The sequence below is a fragment of the Gopherus flavomarginatus genome, chromosome 3, assembly GCF_025201925.1.
Source record: "Gopherus flavomarginatus isolate rGopFla2 chromosome 3, rGopFla2.mat.asm, whole genome shotgun sequence".
Taxonomy (NCBI): Eukaryota; Metazoa; Chordata; order Testudines; family Testudinidae; genus Gopherus; species Gopherus flavomarginatus.
This window is the reverse complement of record NC_066619.1, coordinates 241575679-241591762: the sequence shown is the minus strand read 5'-3', so window position 1 is coordinate 241591762 and position 16084 is coordinate 241575679. Positions and strand designations below refer to the sequence as shown.

The window sequence follows — 16084 nt, the reverse complement described above, 5'->3', positions numbered from 1 at the left end:
GATTCTATAAATACATAAGGAGTGAGAGAAAGACAAAGGAAAACATAGAGGACCTATTTACAGTGATGGAGAGGTAATATTGGATGACATCAAGAAGGCTGAGGTGTTTAATGCTTATTTGGTTTACCTTCACTAAAAAAATTGTGATCAGACGCTTAACATAATATTAACAATGAGGAAGAAACACAAGCCAAAATAGGGAAAGAAATGTTTATTATTTACATAAGTTAGATGTGTTCAAGTTGCCAGGGTAAAACGGATTTATCAGGGGTTTGTTCCCCACTGGGAGTTGGGCATCTGAGTGTTAAAGACAGGAACACTTCTTAAGTTGCTTTCAGTTAAGTCTGCAGCTTTGGGGCACGTGGTTCAAACCCTGGGTCTGTGTTGGAGCAGACTGGCATGTCTGTCTCAACAAGACAGGATGCTGGAGTCCCAAGCTGGCAGGGAAAGCAGGGGCAGAAGTAGTCTTGGCACATCAGTCGGCAGCCCCAAGGGGATTTCTGTGATCCAACCATCACAGGAGGATAATAGAGTTAGAAGTAATAGCCAACATGGATTTCTTATGAACACATCATGACAAACTATTTCCTTCTTTGACTACTGGCCTAGTGGATGGGGAGAAGCTGTAGACCCAATATATCTTGATTTTAATACAGCTTTTGATACAGTCTCACATCACATTCTCATAATCCAACTAAATGTGGTCTAATGAAATTACTATAAAATGGGTGCACAACTGGTTGAAAGACAATACTTGGAATAGTTTTCAATGATTTGCTATCAAACTCGGGGCAAGGAGAGAAGGGACGTATCTAGTTGGGGTCATGTAGGGGCCTGTCTTGTCTAGTACTATTCAATATTTTCATTAATGACTTGAATATTGGAGTAGAGAGTATGCTTATAAAACGTGTGGAGGACTGAATGGTGCACTGGAGAGAGGTGATGGATTGATGGCTCTGGTACCTAGAGTCACCTCTGTTCCTGTAGAACGGGAGAGCAGCAGGGCCAGCCAGCCAGCCTCCCATGATTCCCCAATGATAAGCTTCTGTAGATAAATCTCTGATAATTTTCATATGACTTTACATTGTGCCTCTTCATATAACCTTGTAGTGGGTCTACCCATGTGTGACCTCTGTTTTCATGAAACTTTGTATCAAAGCCTAATGTAGAAACTTTGCATTGCCCTTGGTATAATGTTATAGCCCCTAAGGATAGAATAAGATAGAAGAAAAATGTCTCTTTGCTAAGAATAGACTAAGATTTCCTCCCACCCCATAATCAGTCGCTCTGTTGAATGAATGAGGTGTGAATGAGGAAGGCGTGGAAGGCAGGCACCTCCAAACAGCTGCAACAGTTGGAGAGGGGATGGAAGCCAGACCCAAGGACAATAAAACTTGTCAAGCGGGCTCACGTACTTGTAAAACAGTATCATTCTTGTGCCGCTCCCCAAATGTTAACACCCTAATGAGTTGCGCCAGCCCAGCCCTGTCTACACCCATCCATTAGTCTAGTGCTAGCGTTGTGCACTACCCTCCTGAAACGTTAGTTTAGAATTAAAGTTTGGCCTTTATTTACTAAGCATGCTCTGAAGACAGCATACTCAACATTTCTCTGCCTAATGCAGGTGCAGCACTGAAATGCTCAGAGTGGAATCATGTTCAGTATTTTACAGATAAAAGAATGATTACTAAGGCACAATATCTTGAGGATTAGTGCAAGAAATGTGGGTCAATATCAGTGTGAGTTATGAGTGCTCAGAAGAACTCAATCATCTCTAGCTATTGCTTTTGTCCATTCTGGCTGCATCCTGGCTTCTTTCCAGAGCTGCTGAAGTGTAGATAGCTTTGGAATAGCAATGATTTCAAACCTGTTAGGACCAGATTCACAAGTGAGATTTAGCCCTTGTGCTGCTCAGGCAATACAAATGGGCAGAATTTTAGCAGCAAGTAGCCCACAGGAAATTCCCTTTATATAGGGGGAAGTACTCACTGCTGTGAAGCTGGAGTTGGCCAGTTGCCTTCCCCATTAATGCTCCAGAACAGATGGATGGAGGGGAGTGTTGCCTATCTCTGCTATGTCTGTCCTTTATTGATGTGAGCTATCCATCCAAAAGCAGTCACGTGACCCTCCCCAGCAGTATGTTTCAGGTGTCCAGGGCAGCCAGAAGCGAGGTAAATCACTATGGGGTGGGAGCCAGGGGTAGCTCCAGGCACCAGCACGCCAAGCGCATGCTTAGGGTGGCAAGCTGCGGGGGCACTCTGCTGGTTGCTGCGAGGGTGGCAGGCAGGTTCCCTTTGGCGGCATACCTGAAGAGGGTCCACTGGTCCCGCAGCTTCAGCGGACCTCCCGCAGGCGTTGCGCTGAATCCGCAGGATCGGGGACCTTCCGCAGGCAAGCCGCCGAAGGCAGCCTGCCTGCCGTGCTTGGGGCGGCAAAATACCTAGAGCCACCCCTGGTGGGGGCGCAACTGGGGAAGACACTGCTGGTGGCTCCTACCCTGTGCTGGGCTCAGCTGCTAGTCCTGGAGGATGGGACTTCCTCTTCCCCTGCATGGCACCCAAGTCTGGGTCAGACCCACCCCTAGATTTTCCCCCTGGCTGTAGGAAGCTCTGCAAACTCCATGTGCCCCGCCACAGCACTTTGTGCGCCCATTGCTCCACAGGGGGAGGGATCACTATACAGAGAGCTGTTCTCTCTTCCATCCAGACTCCCGCATACCCAGATCTGCCTGCCAAGCCTCACCCCCCACACCCGGAACCTCCCTGACATGCCCCACTCCCCTGCACCTGGACCATCCCGATGAGCCACTTGCACCCAGATCCCCACTCTATTGAGCCCCAACCAGCTGCACCTGGATCCCAATCCCACTGAACCCTATTCCCCAACATCTGGACTCCCCACACCCAGACCCCCCTGCTGAGCTCTATCCCCCCCCCCCCACTCCCACCCTGCTGAGCACCAGCCATCTTCACTGGACTCCCCCTGCAGACTCCCATTACTGTTGCACCCAGAACCCCCCAACAAGCCCCTGTGCATCCAGATCCCCCCCACACCCAGATCCCCCACTGTGTGGCCCGCACCCAGATTGCCCCATCCAGAACCCTCGCAACCCACACCTGGATCTCCCCCCACACACACACACACACAAAGCCCCTCCACACACACATCCTGCTGGGCTGAGCCTGCCTGCCTGCCCACACCTGCTACAGATAGAAGGGCAGGGTTCTGGGATATTTCTGGGGCAGGCCTGGTCTTGTGCTGTGTCAGGGTTGGGTGCAGCCTCACTGCTGAGTCCGTATCCTGGGTGGGATGAGGAGCTGGACCATGATCACCGACCTCTGTGCAGCTAGTGACTTGTGCTTCCCAATGCCATGCTGGACCCTCCACATTTATTTGAAAAATAAATTTTCAGCATTTTAAAATATTATGCACAGAACTTCTAATTTTTTGAAACAGAATGCCCACAGGAGTAAGGAGGGACAAGGAGTCAGTTGATCAGGACTGCACAGAGGTTTTAGAGGGTCTAGGCCAAAATCTGAAACTAAGATGACTGTCCCCCAACAATTTAACACCAAAGGAAAGGTGAAGTGAGAGGTGGAGTGAGAATGAGCTTAGACTGCATTCAGCCCAAACCACAGGCTTGACTCCTGCCCCAAGCCCATATGTGTAGTTTGACTTGTATATTTGGGTAGGCAGCTCCACTCAGGCCAATGGGACGGCATGGGGGGCAAATTCTGCACCTGCCTGATGTTTGCAGTTGGGGGGACACCACTTCCCTGACCTACCCCCAAACTGCACCCATGCTGGGGGTGGACCTGGCTCCCCACTTTGGCTGTTGTGACTGGGCAAACAGGAGGGGTGTGTGGATGCAGCACCACTCAGGTTGGGGGGGGGCCTCTCTTGCCCCCCTAGCCCTGCAGCTGCCAAAGGAGGATAAGGCACACACAAGGAGCAAAGTGTGGAGCCCTAAAACCAAATAATTGTTTACATTCTCTGTTCCTGCTTCAACCTAAAGAAGCTGTACAAGGCTATATCTACACTATGGGCCTTACAGCAGCACAGCTGTATGCTACACTTGTGCTGCTGTAAGGTCTCCCATGTAGCTGTTCTTTGCCTGCAGGAGAGCATATAGGTCATGCTAACAAGTGGCTGGGCTGCCATGCTCAGCACAAAACGTGCTTGGCTTTCAAGCAGACATGCCACACCCATGAAAAAAATGCAGAAATTAGGCTTTTTATTTAATTGGCTTCTGGGTTGCTTTTTTGGCTTGTAGCTTGTTGCTTTTTTTTTTTTTTAAATCAGTTCCTGGCAAGGGGGAACAAGCAGGGGCACGGCAGGGGAGAGAGTCAAGGGTGCACCCAAGAAGATCTAGTCACATAGGGTGTTGGGCTTCATAGCGATTGGCTTGTTTTGGCCTCATTTTGAAATGGGATTAGCTTGCTTTTTAGTTTATTGTGAACATCCGGATGCTTATTTACCAGGTGAAAGTTGGCAACTGTGCTTTAAGGCAAGCACAGTCACCTCCAGGAGGCAGTAGACAGCAAGAGCAGCAGCCCTAGATCTTGTACTTCCAGCAAGCCTTGCTGCAGCTGTAACCCTCTGCCACCCCTGCTGCGATCTGTCTGGTTTACACTGTAAGCGCCTCAGGGCTGTGGCTTGCCAACGGCATTTGTAACGTGACACGCACACCGGGCCTGCAGGAACAAACGCTCGCGGAATGGCGGCGGAGGCCGAGGGTGGGGAGCCAGCGGGGCACTGCATCCGCCCCACGAGCCTGCCCCCGTCTCACGCAGGCTGAGGCCACCGGCTTGCAGGGTGGCCCCCTTACCCTAGAGAAGCGCTGCTGCCCCTGCGGCTCCAGGAACGCGCGACTGAGGCTGGGATCAGCTCCCAGGCCCCACAAGCCCGACTCGGCCGCTGCCTCCGGCAGCCACTGAGACACGCCCGGAAAGCGGCCGCTGACAAGCCAGGCTCCAGCAGCCCGGCACGGTCCCCCTACTAGCGTGACGGGCGCTGGCGTTGCCGCAGGAGGCCACGGCCAGGGGCTCCATCCTGAGTCCCGCTGTTCCGTAGGCTTTGCCACCTCCCCCCGCCCCCAGCGGCTCGCTCACTTGGTGGGCGGGGCGGGCTCGGAAGCCGCTGGCGGCTGCCGAGCTCAGATCGGTTTCCGGCTCAGCCCCGCCTCCTCGCTATGATTGGTCGTGGCGCCAGAAGCTCTTCCCTTGGCCCCCACCCCCAAGATCTCCTGGGTGACCGGGACGCTGTTAGCCGGAGGGGTCGCGCTCCCCGTCTGCCCGCGGAGTGGCAGCGCATGCGCACATGAAACATTGACTCGGGAGGCCCTGGCGAGAAGATGAAGGTAAAGTTTAAAAATGCCGTTATTGGGGCGGGGGTGGGGCTCACTGGGGACCGGGCGCCCTCCAGCTGCCGGAGCTGCTCTGGCGTGGGGGCAGTTGGCCGCTGTGGAGGCTGAGGGGCCTGGTGATCAGACAGCCCGGCCCGGGGCCCACCCCAGCGGGGGCTGCGGCGCGTGGGAGGTAGAGCGGGGTGACCTGGAGCAGACGTGGGAGCGGGGCGGCCCCGCGGACACGCTGACGTGCCCTGCCCTGGAGGGCAGCGGTGAGCCGAGGGGCGGGGGCTGCCGCAGAGCAGCGGGAGAGCGAGAGTCGCTGGGCGGGGTGAGCGGCAAAGGGGGCTGGTGGGGGCTCGCTCCTGCGGGGGGCAGCAGGGAATGGCGGCCCGCTCTGCTGTGTGGGGCGTTGGGGAACGGCCTGGGAGGGAGCGCAAGAGGGGCGTTTCGGCCCCGGACCTCTCCCACAGGAAGAGACGCTGCAGAGGAAGCTGCAGGAACCCCTGAAGTGGGCAGTGAGGGAGTAACCTGCCCAGCGGCGGGGAATCTTCTTCCTGAATCCCGGCTGTATAGGTCTAGCCTCTGCCCTGTAGCATGAGGGTATTTATCACTTCCAAACCTGGCCGGAGTTTTTAGTCTTATCTAGTATAACTGGACGCTCTCAGTAGCCAAAAAAATGCCCAGTCCTGCTAAGTGCAGGGACCCAGGGACATCCCGTGGCAATGAATTCCACAGACTAATTTCCTGACTTCATTTCAGTGAAGGTTTGCGTGTTGCTGTGTTGAGAAAGGGTAAATAGGGATGGCAGATTCTAGATTATGATTGTGTATTGGTTGATTTAAAGTTGGCTGCTCGCATGACCGAAGGCTGAAAGATCACAAAGGCCTGGAATTTGTCCACACTCCCACTAATATTTTTCCCTTACTAGTTTTTTTAAATGTGGCTTATTTAATTAACCTTCCATGTCAGTGTTTGTTGTAGCAGCAGAATATATGATATATAGACATCAGCTGATAGATTGCATAACCTTATTGGTAAGGCTATGTTTTAGTCTCGGGTATTTTTAGTAAAAGTCATGGACAGGTCACAGGCAGTAAACAAAAATTCACAGCCTCTGACCTGTCCATGACTTGTAACCCCTGACTAAATTTTGGGGAGGGGAGTGGCCCGAAGGGGCCGTGGGTGCTCTGGGTGGGGAGGGTTGGCGAGGCTGGCAAGGCTCCCCGTCGGGCTCCGACCGGTATGTCCCTGCAGCTCCTAGGGGCAGGGAATGCCAGGTGGCTCCGCGTGCTGCCCCTGCCATTGCCTGGGAACTGCAGCCAATGGGAGCTGCAGGGGCATCATCTGCGGGTGCGGGCAGTGCATGGAGCCACCTAGCTCCTCCATCTAGGAGCTGCAGGGACATGCTAGCCGCTTCCAGGGAGTGCTCCCTCCTCGCCCCTAAGTAAGTGCCGCCCCAACTCCTGAGGCCCCTCACACACCCAAACTGCCCCAGCAGCAGCTGGTGAAGGTGACTCCTGGGCTGCCTGATCTGCTCAGGCAGCCCCAGAGCCAGCTGCACCGGCCACTGCAGAAGTCACAAAATCTGTGACTTCTGAGAGAGACTTTACTTATTGGTTATCTTAGAACAAGTCTGGTCTGTCTTATCTAGATGCCTTAGATAGTTGGTCTCCATCATTAAAGTATCTGAGCACCTCACCATCTCTAGTCTATTTATTCTCTCAACAGCCACGTGAAGTAGGTTATACTGTTATTTTTGTTTTACAGATGGAAAATTGAGGCAGAGAGGCTTAAGGAACATCTACACTTGCATAGTTACAGTGTTGGTCAGAAAGCACAAAAGGAAAACCAGTGTTGTTTGTGCAGACTGACAGCTGCCTGCGCATGTGTGTTCATTTGCAGCGCTATTCAAAGTGATGCATTCTGGGCAGCTATACCACAGAGCACCTCTTTCTCTTTTGCCACTAAGACTTGTGGGAAGGCGGAGGGGGTTGCGGGTCATCCTGGGTCCAGTCCGAATGCCCTATGATGCATTGCTTCGCATCCTATCAGTCCCTGTGCTTCTGTCTGCATTTGATTTGTGTACTGCACTCCCTTGCCTCTTAAGGGCTGCAGGAATGGATCCCAAACTGCTGACCAGTATGCTGCTTGCTCTGACCAATATGTCACAAGTGGCAGTGGAGTTATTCCTTAAACTACAAAGGCAAGAGGAGTGCGACATTGATCTTGTCACGCGTAGTAGCTATGACACAAGATTGCTTGTGGCAGTCACGGAGGTGCTGATCACAGTGGAATGCCACTTTTGGGCTTGGGAAACAAGCACTGAGTAATGGGATCACATCATGATGCATGTCGGGGGTGATGAGCAGTGGCTGCAGAACTTTCGGGTGAGAAAACGCACATTCATGGAACTATGTGATGAGCTCTCCCCAGCCCTGCGGCACAAGCTCTCGAGAATGAGAGCTGCCCTCTCACTGGAGAAGCGCCTGGCGATTGCACTGTGGAAGCTGGCTAGTCCAGACTGCTACTGATTGGTTGCTAACCAGTTCAGAGTGGGAAAGTTGACCATTGGAGTCATGTTGATGGAAATGTGCAGGGCCATTAATAGCATCCTGCTCCAAAAGACTGACTCTGGGCAATATGCATGACATTGTGGAGGCTTTCCACAAATGGGCTTCCCTAACTGCAGAGAGGCGATAGATGGCACACACATTCCAATTCTGGCACCACGCCACCTACCACCGAGTACATTAATTGGAAGGGGTATTTCTAAATGGTTCTCCAGATGCTTGTGGATCACCATGGACGTTTCACAGACATTGACGCAGGCTGCTCTGGAAAGGTCCATGATGCATTCATCTTTCGCAACACTGGCCTGTTCAAGAAGCTGCAAGCAGGGACTTTCTTCTCAGACGAGAAGATCGCCGTAGGAGAAGTCGAAATGCCCATTGTGATCTTGGAAGACCCCGCCTACCCCGTAATGCCGTGGCTTATGAAGCCATACATGGGGCAACTTGACAGCAGCAAGGTGTGGTTCAACAACAGGCTGAGCAAGTGCAGAATGACTATTGAGTGTGCATTTGGCCATTTAAAAGCCCGCTGGCAATGCCTTCATGGGAAGCTGGACGTGGCCGATGACAATATTCCTATGCTTATAGCCGTGTGCTGTATGCTTCATAATATTTGTGAAGGGTGAAAGCTTCACTCAGCGCTGGACCACAGAGGCTCAGTGCCTAGAAGTTGAGTTTGAGCATCCAGAGACCAGGGCTATTAAAGGGGCACAGCACAGGGCCATAAGGATCAGGGATGCCTTGAGGCAACAGTTTGAAGCTGAAAGCCACTAATATTTGTTGCTATGCTCAGGAGTGCAGTGCTGGTAATGCTAGGAGGTGATTGGTGCACAAGATGCAAGAAGGGGCCTTAACATAATTGTATGTTGTTTTGCAGTTCTCTTTTTGCTTTCACTTAATACGGGGTGGCCAACCTGAGCCTGAGAAGGAGCCAGAATTTACCAGTGTAGATTGCCAAAGAGCCACAGTAATATGTACTGATTGTGTGACTTAATAGAATAAAGATTGCTCTCAAACACACAATTATTTTATTAAAAGACAACAACCAGAAGAAAGAGTCAAAATGAAAAAATTAATGAACAGGGAGGGGGAATAGGGGAGGAGAATGTCTCAAGAAGAGGAGGTGTCCCAGGACAGGTACAGATTTGTGTAAGTAAGGGATCATACCCTGCCATCTCCTTTGGAGTACAATGCAGCGGGTGCTGTACTTTAGCAGGGCCAAACTGCAGAGGGATGGGTGGTGAGTGCAGTGGGTAGGGGGAGTCCCCAGTGCTGGACTGTGAGGAAGGAAGAGTGGAATGCTGCAGAGAGTGGAGCCAGAAGGTTGATAAGAGTGTGTTGGCGGTGTGTGTGCGTGGGGGGAGAGGGGGAATGCATGGGAAAGAGTTTTGCGATAGCAGCTGCAGGGGAGGATGAGCGTGGAGCCGCTCAGTTTGAGAGTTAGTATCACCTGGAGCGTGTCCGCTTGGCACTCCATAACATTTAAGAGCTACTCCGTGGCTTCTTTCTGGTGTGCTGTGTTCTCCTTTTGGTCCTCTTCTCGGTGTCCCGCCACTCCTTCAATTCCTGATTCTTGGCAGCGGAGTGCATCATAACCTCATGGAGAAAGTCCTACTTCGTTCTTCAGGGCTGCTTTCTAATTCTGGGCAGCCTTTCTGCCGCCGATAACAAAGAGGGAGGCTGGGCTCCCAAGATCATCTCTGTGAAGTTTAAATGCAAGATTTTACAGAAGCAGTATTGTTTGCAACAGAGACAGCACTGACTCCGTGCTTTAAAACACAGTCAGTATTCTCACACCTGTCGCTAACTGGCTGACCCCAGGCAAGCACACATGAACTACAAGACTCCCAAAATGGTGAGTAGCTGCAGGGGCAGAGTAAATCACTGTTCCCAGACCCTGCTGTACACTGGGCACGTGTCTCTTGAGTAGAGCCAGCACTGTGGGGGGGCCTGATAATCATTCCTGTCCCCACACTTTCCACAGGAAGATATCTTTCTGATGAGGGTGAGCAGGGAATCAAGGGAGGATCTTCTCCAAGGCTGCAGCTTCCACCCTGGCCCCTATGCAGTTCGCCTGTATGCAGCAGTGGTCCCTACTCCCCCACCCCCTTCGATGGTGAAGTGGTATGGAAAAGTTACTGTTAATGAAGCAAGAACCAAAGCAGCTCTGCCGAGGAACCTGCAGCAGTGGATTGCCCACTATCTCCACAGGAGTTTTCTGGAGATCTCTGAGGGAGATTCCCATGAAGTGAGGGAGTCTATCAACAGCCTGTTCTGCCGCTCAGACTAGACATGTGGTGTGGAACAAGCCTGCTTTCTCCAACCCTGCGTTCTCTCTGCTTCAGCAATTCCCAAAATGAGGCCCACTTACCAGGGGCCTCCTCTCCTGTATGCACTTCACCAAGATCCGACTGCTGTGACTGGCTAGGCTCCTCTGGGGTAGAAAAGAGCTCCTGACTGCATGAATCTCTGGCCTCCAAGTCATCCTCTGCCTCTGGGTCCCCATCCTCCTCTTCGTCCAAGTTTTCCTTCAGGCTCGGTCCACTCTTGGCTGGCACGCAAGCCAACAAAGTATCCACAGGAGCCTTTGCAGTGGAAGTGGGGTCGCCACTGAGTATCTGTGACGATGCGGTTCTGGTGGGACCCCGCTGAGAGTGCCAATTAGGACCAATTGCTCAAACAGGGCAGTCACAGCCCAAGGCTGGGGTTTTTCCACCTCTAAGGCAAACCAAACCAGCCAGACAAAAATGACTTCGGTTTCACCCCACTGGCTAACCACAAGTCACACAAGCAATTTCCTTAGACACTCCAGTCTCCCAGTATCACCACCAGTGCCACTCGTCCTGGGGATGAATGGTTATGAAAATCAACACCCCAATAAAAGAAAAAGGTTCTTTCGATCCCAAAGGACCAAGCCCCAGACCCAGGTCAATATACACTTCAGATCTTACCCACAAATCAAGCTGTTGCCAATCCTTTAGAATCTAAAATCTAAAGGTTTATTCATAAAGGGAAAAAGATAGAGATGAGAGCTAGAATTGGTTAAATGGAATCAATTCCATACAGTAATGGCAAAGTTCTTAGTTCAGGCTTGTAGCTGTGATGGAGTAAACTGCAGGTTCAAATCAAGTCTCTGGAGTACATCCCCCGATGGGTCATCAGTCCTTTGTGTAGAGCCTCAGTTTGTAGCGAAGTCCCTCCAGAGGTAGGAAGCAGGACTGAAGACAAGATGGAGATGAGGCATTAGCCTTATATAGTCTTTTCCAGGTGTAAGAACACTTCTTTGTTCTTACTGTGGAAAATTACAGCAAAATGGAGTTTAGAGTCACATGGGCAAGTCCCTGCATACTTTGCTGATTTACAAGGCATATTAGCCTCCTCTCAATGAGTCAGTTGTGTAGCTGAAGGTCCTTAATGGGCCATCAAGCAGGCTAAGCAGAGCTAACACCAACTTGTCTGGGGTGTCACCCAGAACTACAGCACCAATTTGAAATACAGACAGTATACAACCAATACTTATAATTTCAACTACAAAATGATACAGACAGCATAATCATAACCAGCAACCCATAACCTGGTCTTAGACACCTTATATGACCCCCTTTACATAGGATTTGGTGCCACTACAGGACCTTGGTTGCAAACCATGTTCTATATGGTCCCAGTTTATATCAGTAATGTCACAGTATCATGTCCAGCTCTTTGTAGAACTGGTAGCTTGTGGGCGCAGCACGGGAGCGGCAGTTTGCCTCCTGTGCTTTGTTGTAGGCGTTCCGCAGCTCCTTCACTTTTACCCTACACTGGAATATGTCCCAGTCATGGCCCCTTTCTATCATGCATTTCTAAATCTGTCTGTAACTATCATAATTCCTACGGCTGGAGCACAGCTAGGACTACACAACCTCCTCTCCCCAAATGCTGATGAGGTTCAGCAGCTCAACATTGCTCCAAGCAGGGTATCACCTGGTGCATGGAGCAGGCATGGGCACCTGGAAAGATGCCCTGAGGCCACTGCATGCATCACCAAGCAAACAGGAAGGGGACTTTCAAATTTGCAAAGGAATATCTGGGATGGGGATGATGGTTGGTCACCTGAGGGCAGGGCATTACAGTTCAAACCAATGACCAGAAAAAGTGAGAACAGGCGTTCTCCCGGAGGCCAATCGCAGCGCTGTAATCACCACGGTGTTTACATTTGCATTGCAGCGCCATAGCCCCGGCGCAGAAAGCTCTACACCTCTCTTTGGGGTGTTTGGGGTATTTTTAGAGCGCTACAACTGCGCAGTTTCTGCGCATTATGTGGCTTTGCAGCATGTACACCTTGGGAGTTACAACGCAGAAAGCTTTTTTTCTGTGCAGAAACTTGCCAGTGTAGACATTGACTTGCCCAAGGTCACAAAGGAAGTCAAACCTGTCCGTTTTTTTTGAAAGAATGAACTTCAAATGGGAAACTTCCACGTGCCACACATAGTGTTGCCAGCCTCAAGTGTTCAAAGCTGAGATCTTCTAAAATGATAAATTTTGGGTTGTTTTTCTTTGCCTTTTGATTTCTAAGCCTGTAGGGTGCACTTGCTTCATAGTTTCAAGTTTCATAGCTGTTTTTTTTTTTCTCTTCCAAACACGATGGCTACAAACCAGGGTGGATTGATGTAAATCAAGGTGATTTAAGCAAAAAATGTCAATTTAAATCATCGATTTTAAATAACTTTTCCATTTATACTTCAGTTATTTTCTAAAGAAAGGTACATTTTCATTGGTTGATATAACCATTTAAACATGTTGATTTACAACTAAATAGCGCCTTTACAGTAAATTTGGTACATCTGTTTGCTACCTAGGAGGGTACACTAAACTATACTATAAATTGTATAGCTTAATGCTTTCAGATTCTTAATTGTACATTTTTTAGTATGTTAGAAAATGATTAAAGATATATTGTTTATTTACTAGATAACTAACTTTTTGCTCATGATTTTTGTCAAGCTGCATTAGGATGATAACGAACTTGAACTTAAACATATGAAACAGCATATATGTTTATTTTCATTAAACAAAACTGCATTTAAATTAAATGTTTTGGATACATAAACTTCTCATCAACACGTTTCATGTTTACAACTAAGTGATTTATTAAATAGAGGGATTAACTGTACTCAGTGATTTAAACTGATTATTTCAGGTCAGCCTGGGAAAATTTTCAAATATGCCTAAGTGAAAGTGACTGGAGTGTATGTTCCTAGTCACCTGTTGTCATAAACAGATAGCTAAAGGTTAATGTCTCTTCCACCTGAAGCACCTGACCAGAGGACCAATCAGGAAACCGGATTTTTTCAACTCTGGGTGGAGGGAGTTTGTGTCTGAGTCTTTTGTCTGTCTGCCTGCTTTCTCTGAGCTTTGGAGAAGTAGTTTCTACTTTCTAGTCTTCTGTTTCTAAGTGTAAGGACAAGAGATCAGATAGTAAGTTCTATGGTTTCTTTTCTTTGGTATTTGCATGAATATAAGTGCTGGAGTGCTTTGATTTGTATTCTTTTTGAATAAGGCTGTTTATTCAATATTCTTTTAAGCAATTGACCCTGTATTGTACCATCTTAATACAGAGAGAACATTTGTATGTATTTTTCTTTCTTTTTATATAAAGCTTTCTTTTAAGACCTGTTGGAGTTTTTCTTTACTTCAGGGAAATTAAGTCTGTACTCACCAGGGAATTGGTGGGAGGAAGAAATCAGGGGGGGAGATCTGTGTGTGTTGGATTTGCTAGCCTGATTTTGCATTCCCTCTGGGGGAATAGGAAAGTACTTTTTGTTTCCAGGATTGGGAACAGAGAGGGAGATTCACTCTGTTTGGATTCACAGAGCTTGTGTCTGTGTATCTATCCAGGAGCACCTGGAGGGGGGAAGGGAAAAAGGATTATTTCCCTTTGTTGTGAGACTCAAGGGATTTGGGTCTTGGGGTCCCCAGGGAAGGTTTTTCAGAGGGACCAGAGTGCCCCAAAACACTCTGATTTTTTGGGTGGTGGCAGCAAGTACCAGGTCCAAGCTGGTAACTAAGCTTGGAGGTTTTCATGCTAACCCCCATATTTTGGACGCTAAGGTCCAAATCTGGGACTAAGGTTATGATACCTGTCTCTTGAAAATGAGAGTCTCCTGTATTACTTAGGCTGACCTGTTGTGCCATATTTATAAAGCTTGACATCAAAAGTTAGATGCTTTCCCCCAATTCTGTCTTTATATCAGTGATACTCAGACCTCGGTGATTCAGGAGCCAAATTAGTAATCAGCATTACCCAAAAGAGCCACAGTACTGTGAATTCATTGTTTCATTTAATATATATTATTCTCACAGCAAAATGATTGACCAAGTGTTTTATCAACTTCACTTGGTTACTAACACGGTAAAAACATCCTGATTGTTTAATAACTTAGATTGGTTAATGTACGTGTACCTCGATATATAGCTGTCCTTGGGAGCCAAAAAATCTAACGCGTTATAGGTGAAACACTATTATATTGAACTTGCTTTGATCCACCGGAGTGCACAGCCCTGCCTCCGCCCCCCCGGAGCACTGCTTTACCGTGTTATATTCAAATTTGTGTTATATCGGGTGATGTTATATCTAGGTAGCAGTTAAATTAAATCACGCAGTGTTTTAATATCGTGCTGCAAAGAGCTGCAGGAGATGCATTAAAAAGCCACTGCTTTTCTATATAAAGAAGCCTTTAACTCAGAGTTTTTGACAGCCTCATTGATTCAGTATAGTTATTTTTATTTAAATGTTTTAAGAGTTTACTATTATTTTAGCCTTTAATATATTTTTATTAAATTAAGATTTCATTATAAACAGGTTTTATTTATAAAAAGAAAAACTTATTTTACTAATTTAAATACAATTAAAAATCCAGTTTAAATAAAATATCCAATTTTTAAAAAGCCCTTTTTTTTATTTTTGATTTTTGGAGAAAATCTTAGATTTTTATACACTGTACTAGAAACTTACTTTTTTTAAATGAAAGCTGAGCTGCTTGTGCAGTCTCTTAAGTCGAGCAACTATGACTTTAAGAAAATTACCAAATATTGTGAGACTTAGAATATCGAGGTTGGAAGGACCTCAGGAGGTCATCTAGTCCAGCCTCCTGCTCAAAGCAGGCCCAGTCCCCCAGACAGATTTTTGCCCCAGTTCCCTAAATGGCCCCCTTAAGGATTGAACTCACAACCCTGGGTTTAGCAGTCCAATGCTCAAACCACTGAGCTGACTTGCGATAGAATCACAGGAGTTGGCAACACTCAATATTGCTAAAGAATAAAGTTGTGTAGGTTTATAATCTTCAGATTTTAACACATGCAAAGTGTGAAAAGAAAAGCTAATTTTATTTTACAGTTCAGTTACTTGGTTTAGTTTTGTACTTTTACTTCTCTTACGGATTCTATCTTTCCCATAAACGCTGCCACCATGTCATAACCTAGTCCCAGATTTGGACCTTAGCGTCCAAAATATGGGGATTAGCATGAAAAACCTCCAAGCTTAGTTACCAGCTTGGACCTGGTACTGCTGCCACCACCCAAAAAATTAGAGTGTTTTGGGGCACTCTGGTCCCCCCGAAACCCTTTCCTGGGGACCCCAAGACCCAAACCCTTGAGTCTCACAACAAAGGGAAATAAATCTTTTCCCTTCCCCCCTCCAGGTGCTCCTGTAGAGATACACAGAAGCAACCTCCGTGAATCTAAGCAGAGGGAGTCCACCCTCTGTAATTTCAGTCCTGGAAACAAAAGCACTTTCCTCTTCACCCAGAGGGAATGCAAAATTAGGCTAGTAAATCTAACACACACAGACCTCCCCCTGACTTTTTCCTCTTACCAATCCCCTGGTGAGCTGCAGACCCAATTCCCTGAAGTTCCCCACTAAAGAAAAACTCCCAACAGGTCTTAAAAGAAAGCTTTATAGAAAAAGAAAGAAAAATACATACAAATGGTCTCTCTGTATTAAGGTGACAAATACAGGGTGAATTGCTTAAAAGAAATATGAATAAACAGCCTTATTCAAAAAGAATACAATTTAAAGCACTTCAGCAATTATAGACATGTAAATACAAAAGAACATATAAATCCTTATCTGATCTTTGGTACTCACAACTGGGAAACAGAAGATTAGAAAGCAGGAAATAGAAAA

The 16084-nt window shown here is 48.0% G+C and overlaps 1 protein-coding gene across 3 annotated transcripts in view; it reads left to right on the top strand.

Moving 5' to 3' along the window:
• Positions 1 to 5297: 5297 nt before the first annotated feature.
• WDR19 (WD repeat domain 19) overlaps positions 5298 to 16084 on the top strand; it is a 134127-nt gene continuing 123340 nt past the window's right edge. For all 3 annotated transcript variants that reach the window (XR_007773558.1, XM_050947369.1, XM_050947368.1), the window contains exon 1: positions 5298 to 5359. Coding sequence is in view for 2 of the 3 variants with exons in the window: in XM_050947369.1 (XP_050803326.1) it covers positions 5354 to 5359 (6 nt within the window). In the remaining variant the exon portion in view is untranslated. The remainder of the gene's footprint in view (positions 5360 to 16084) is intronic.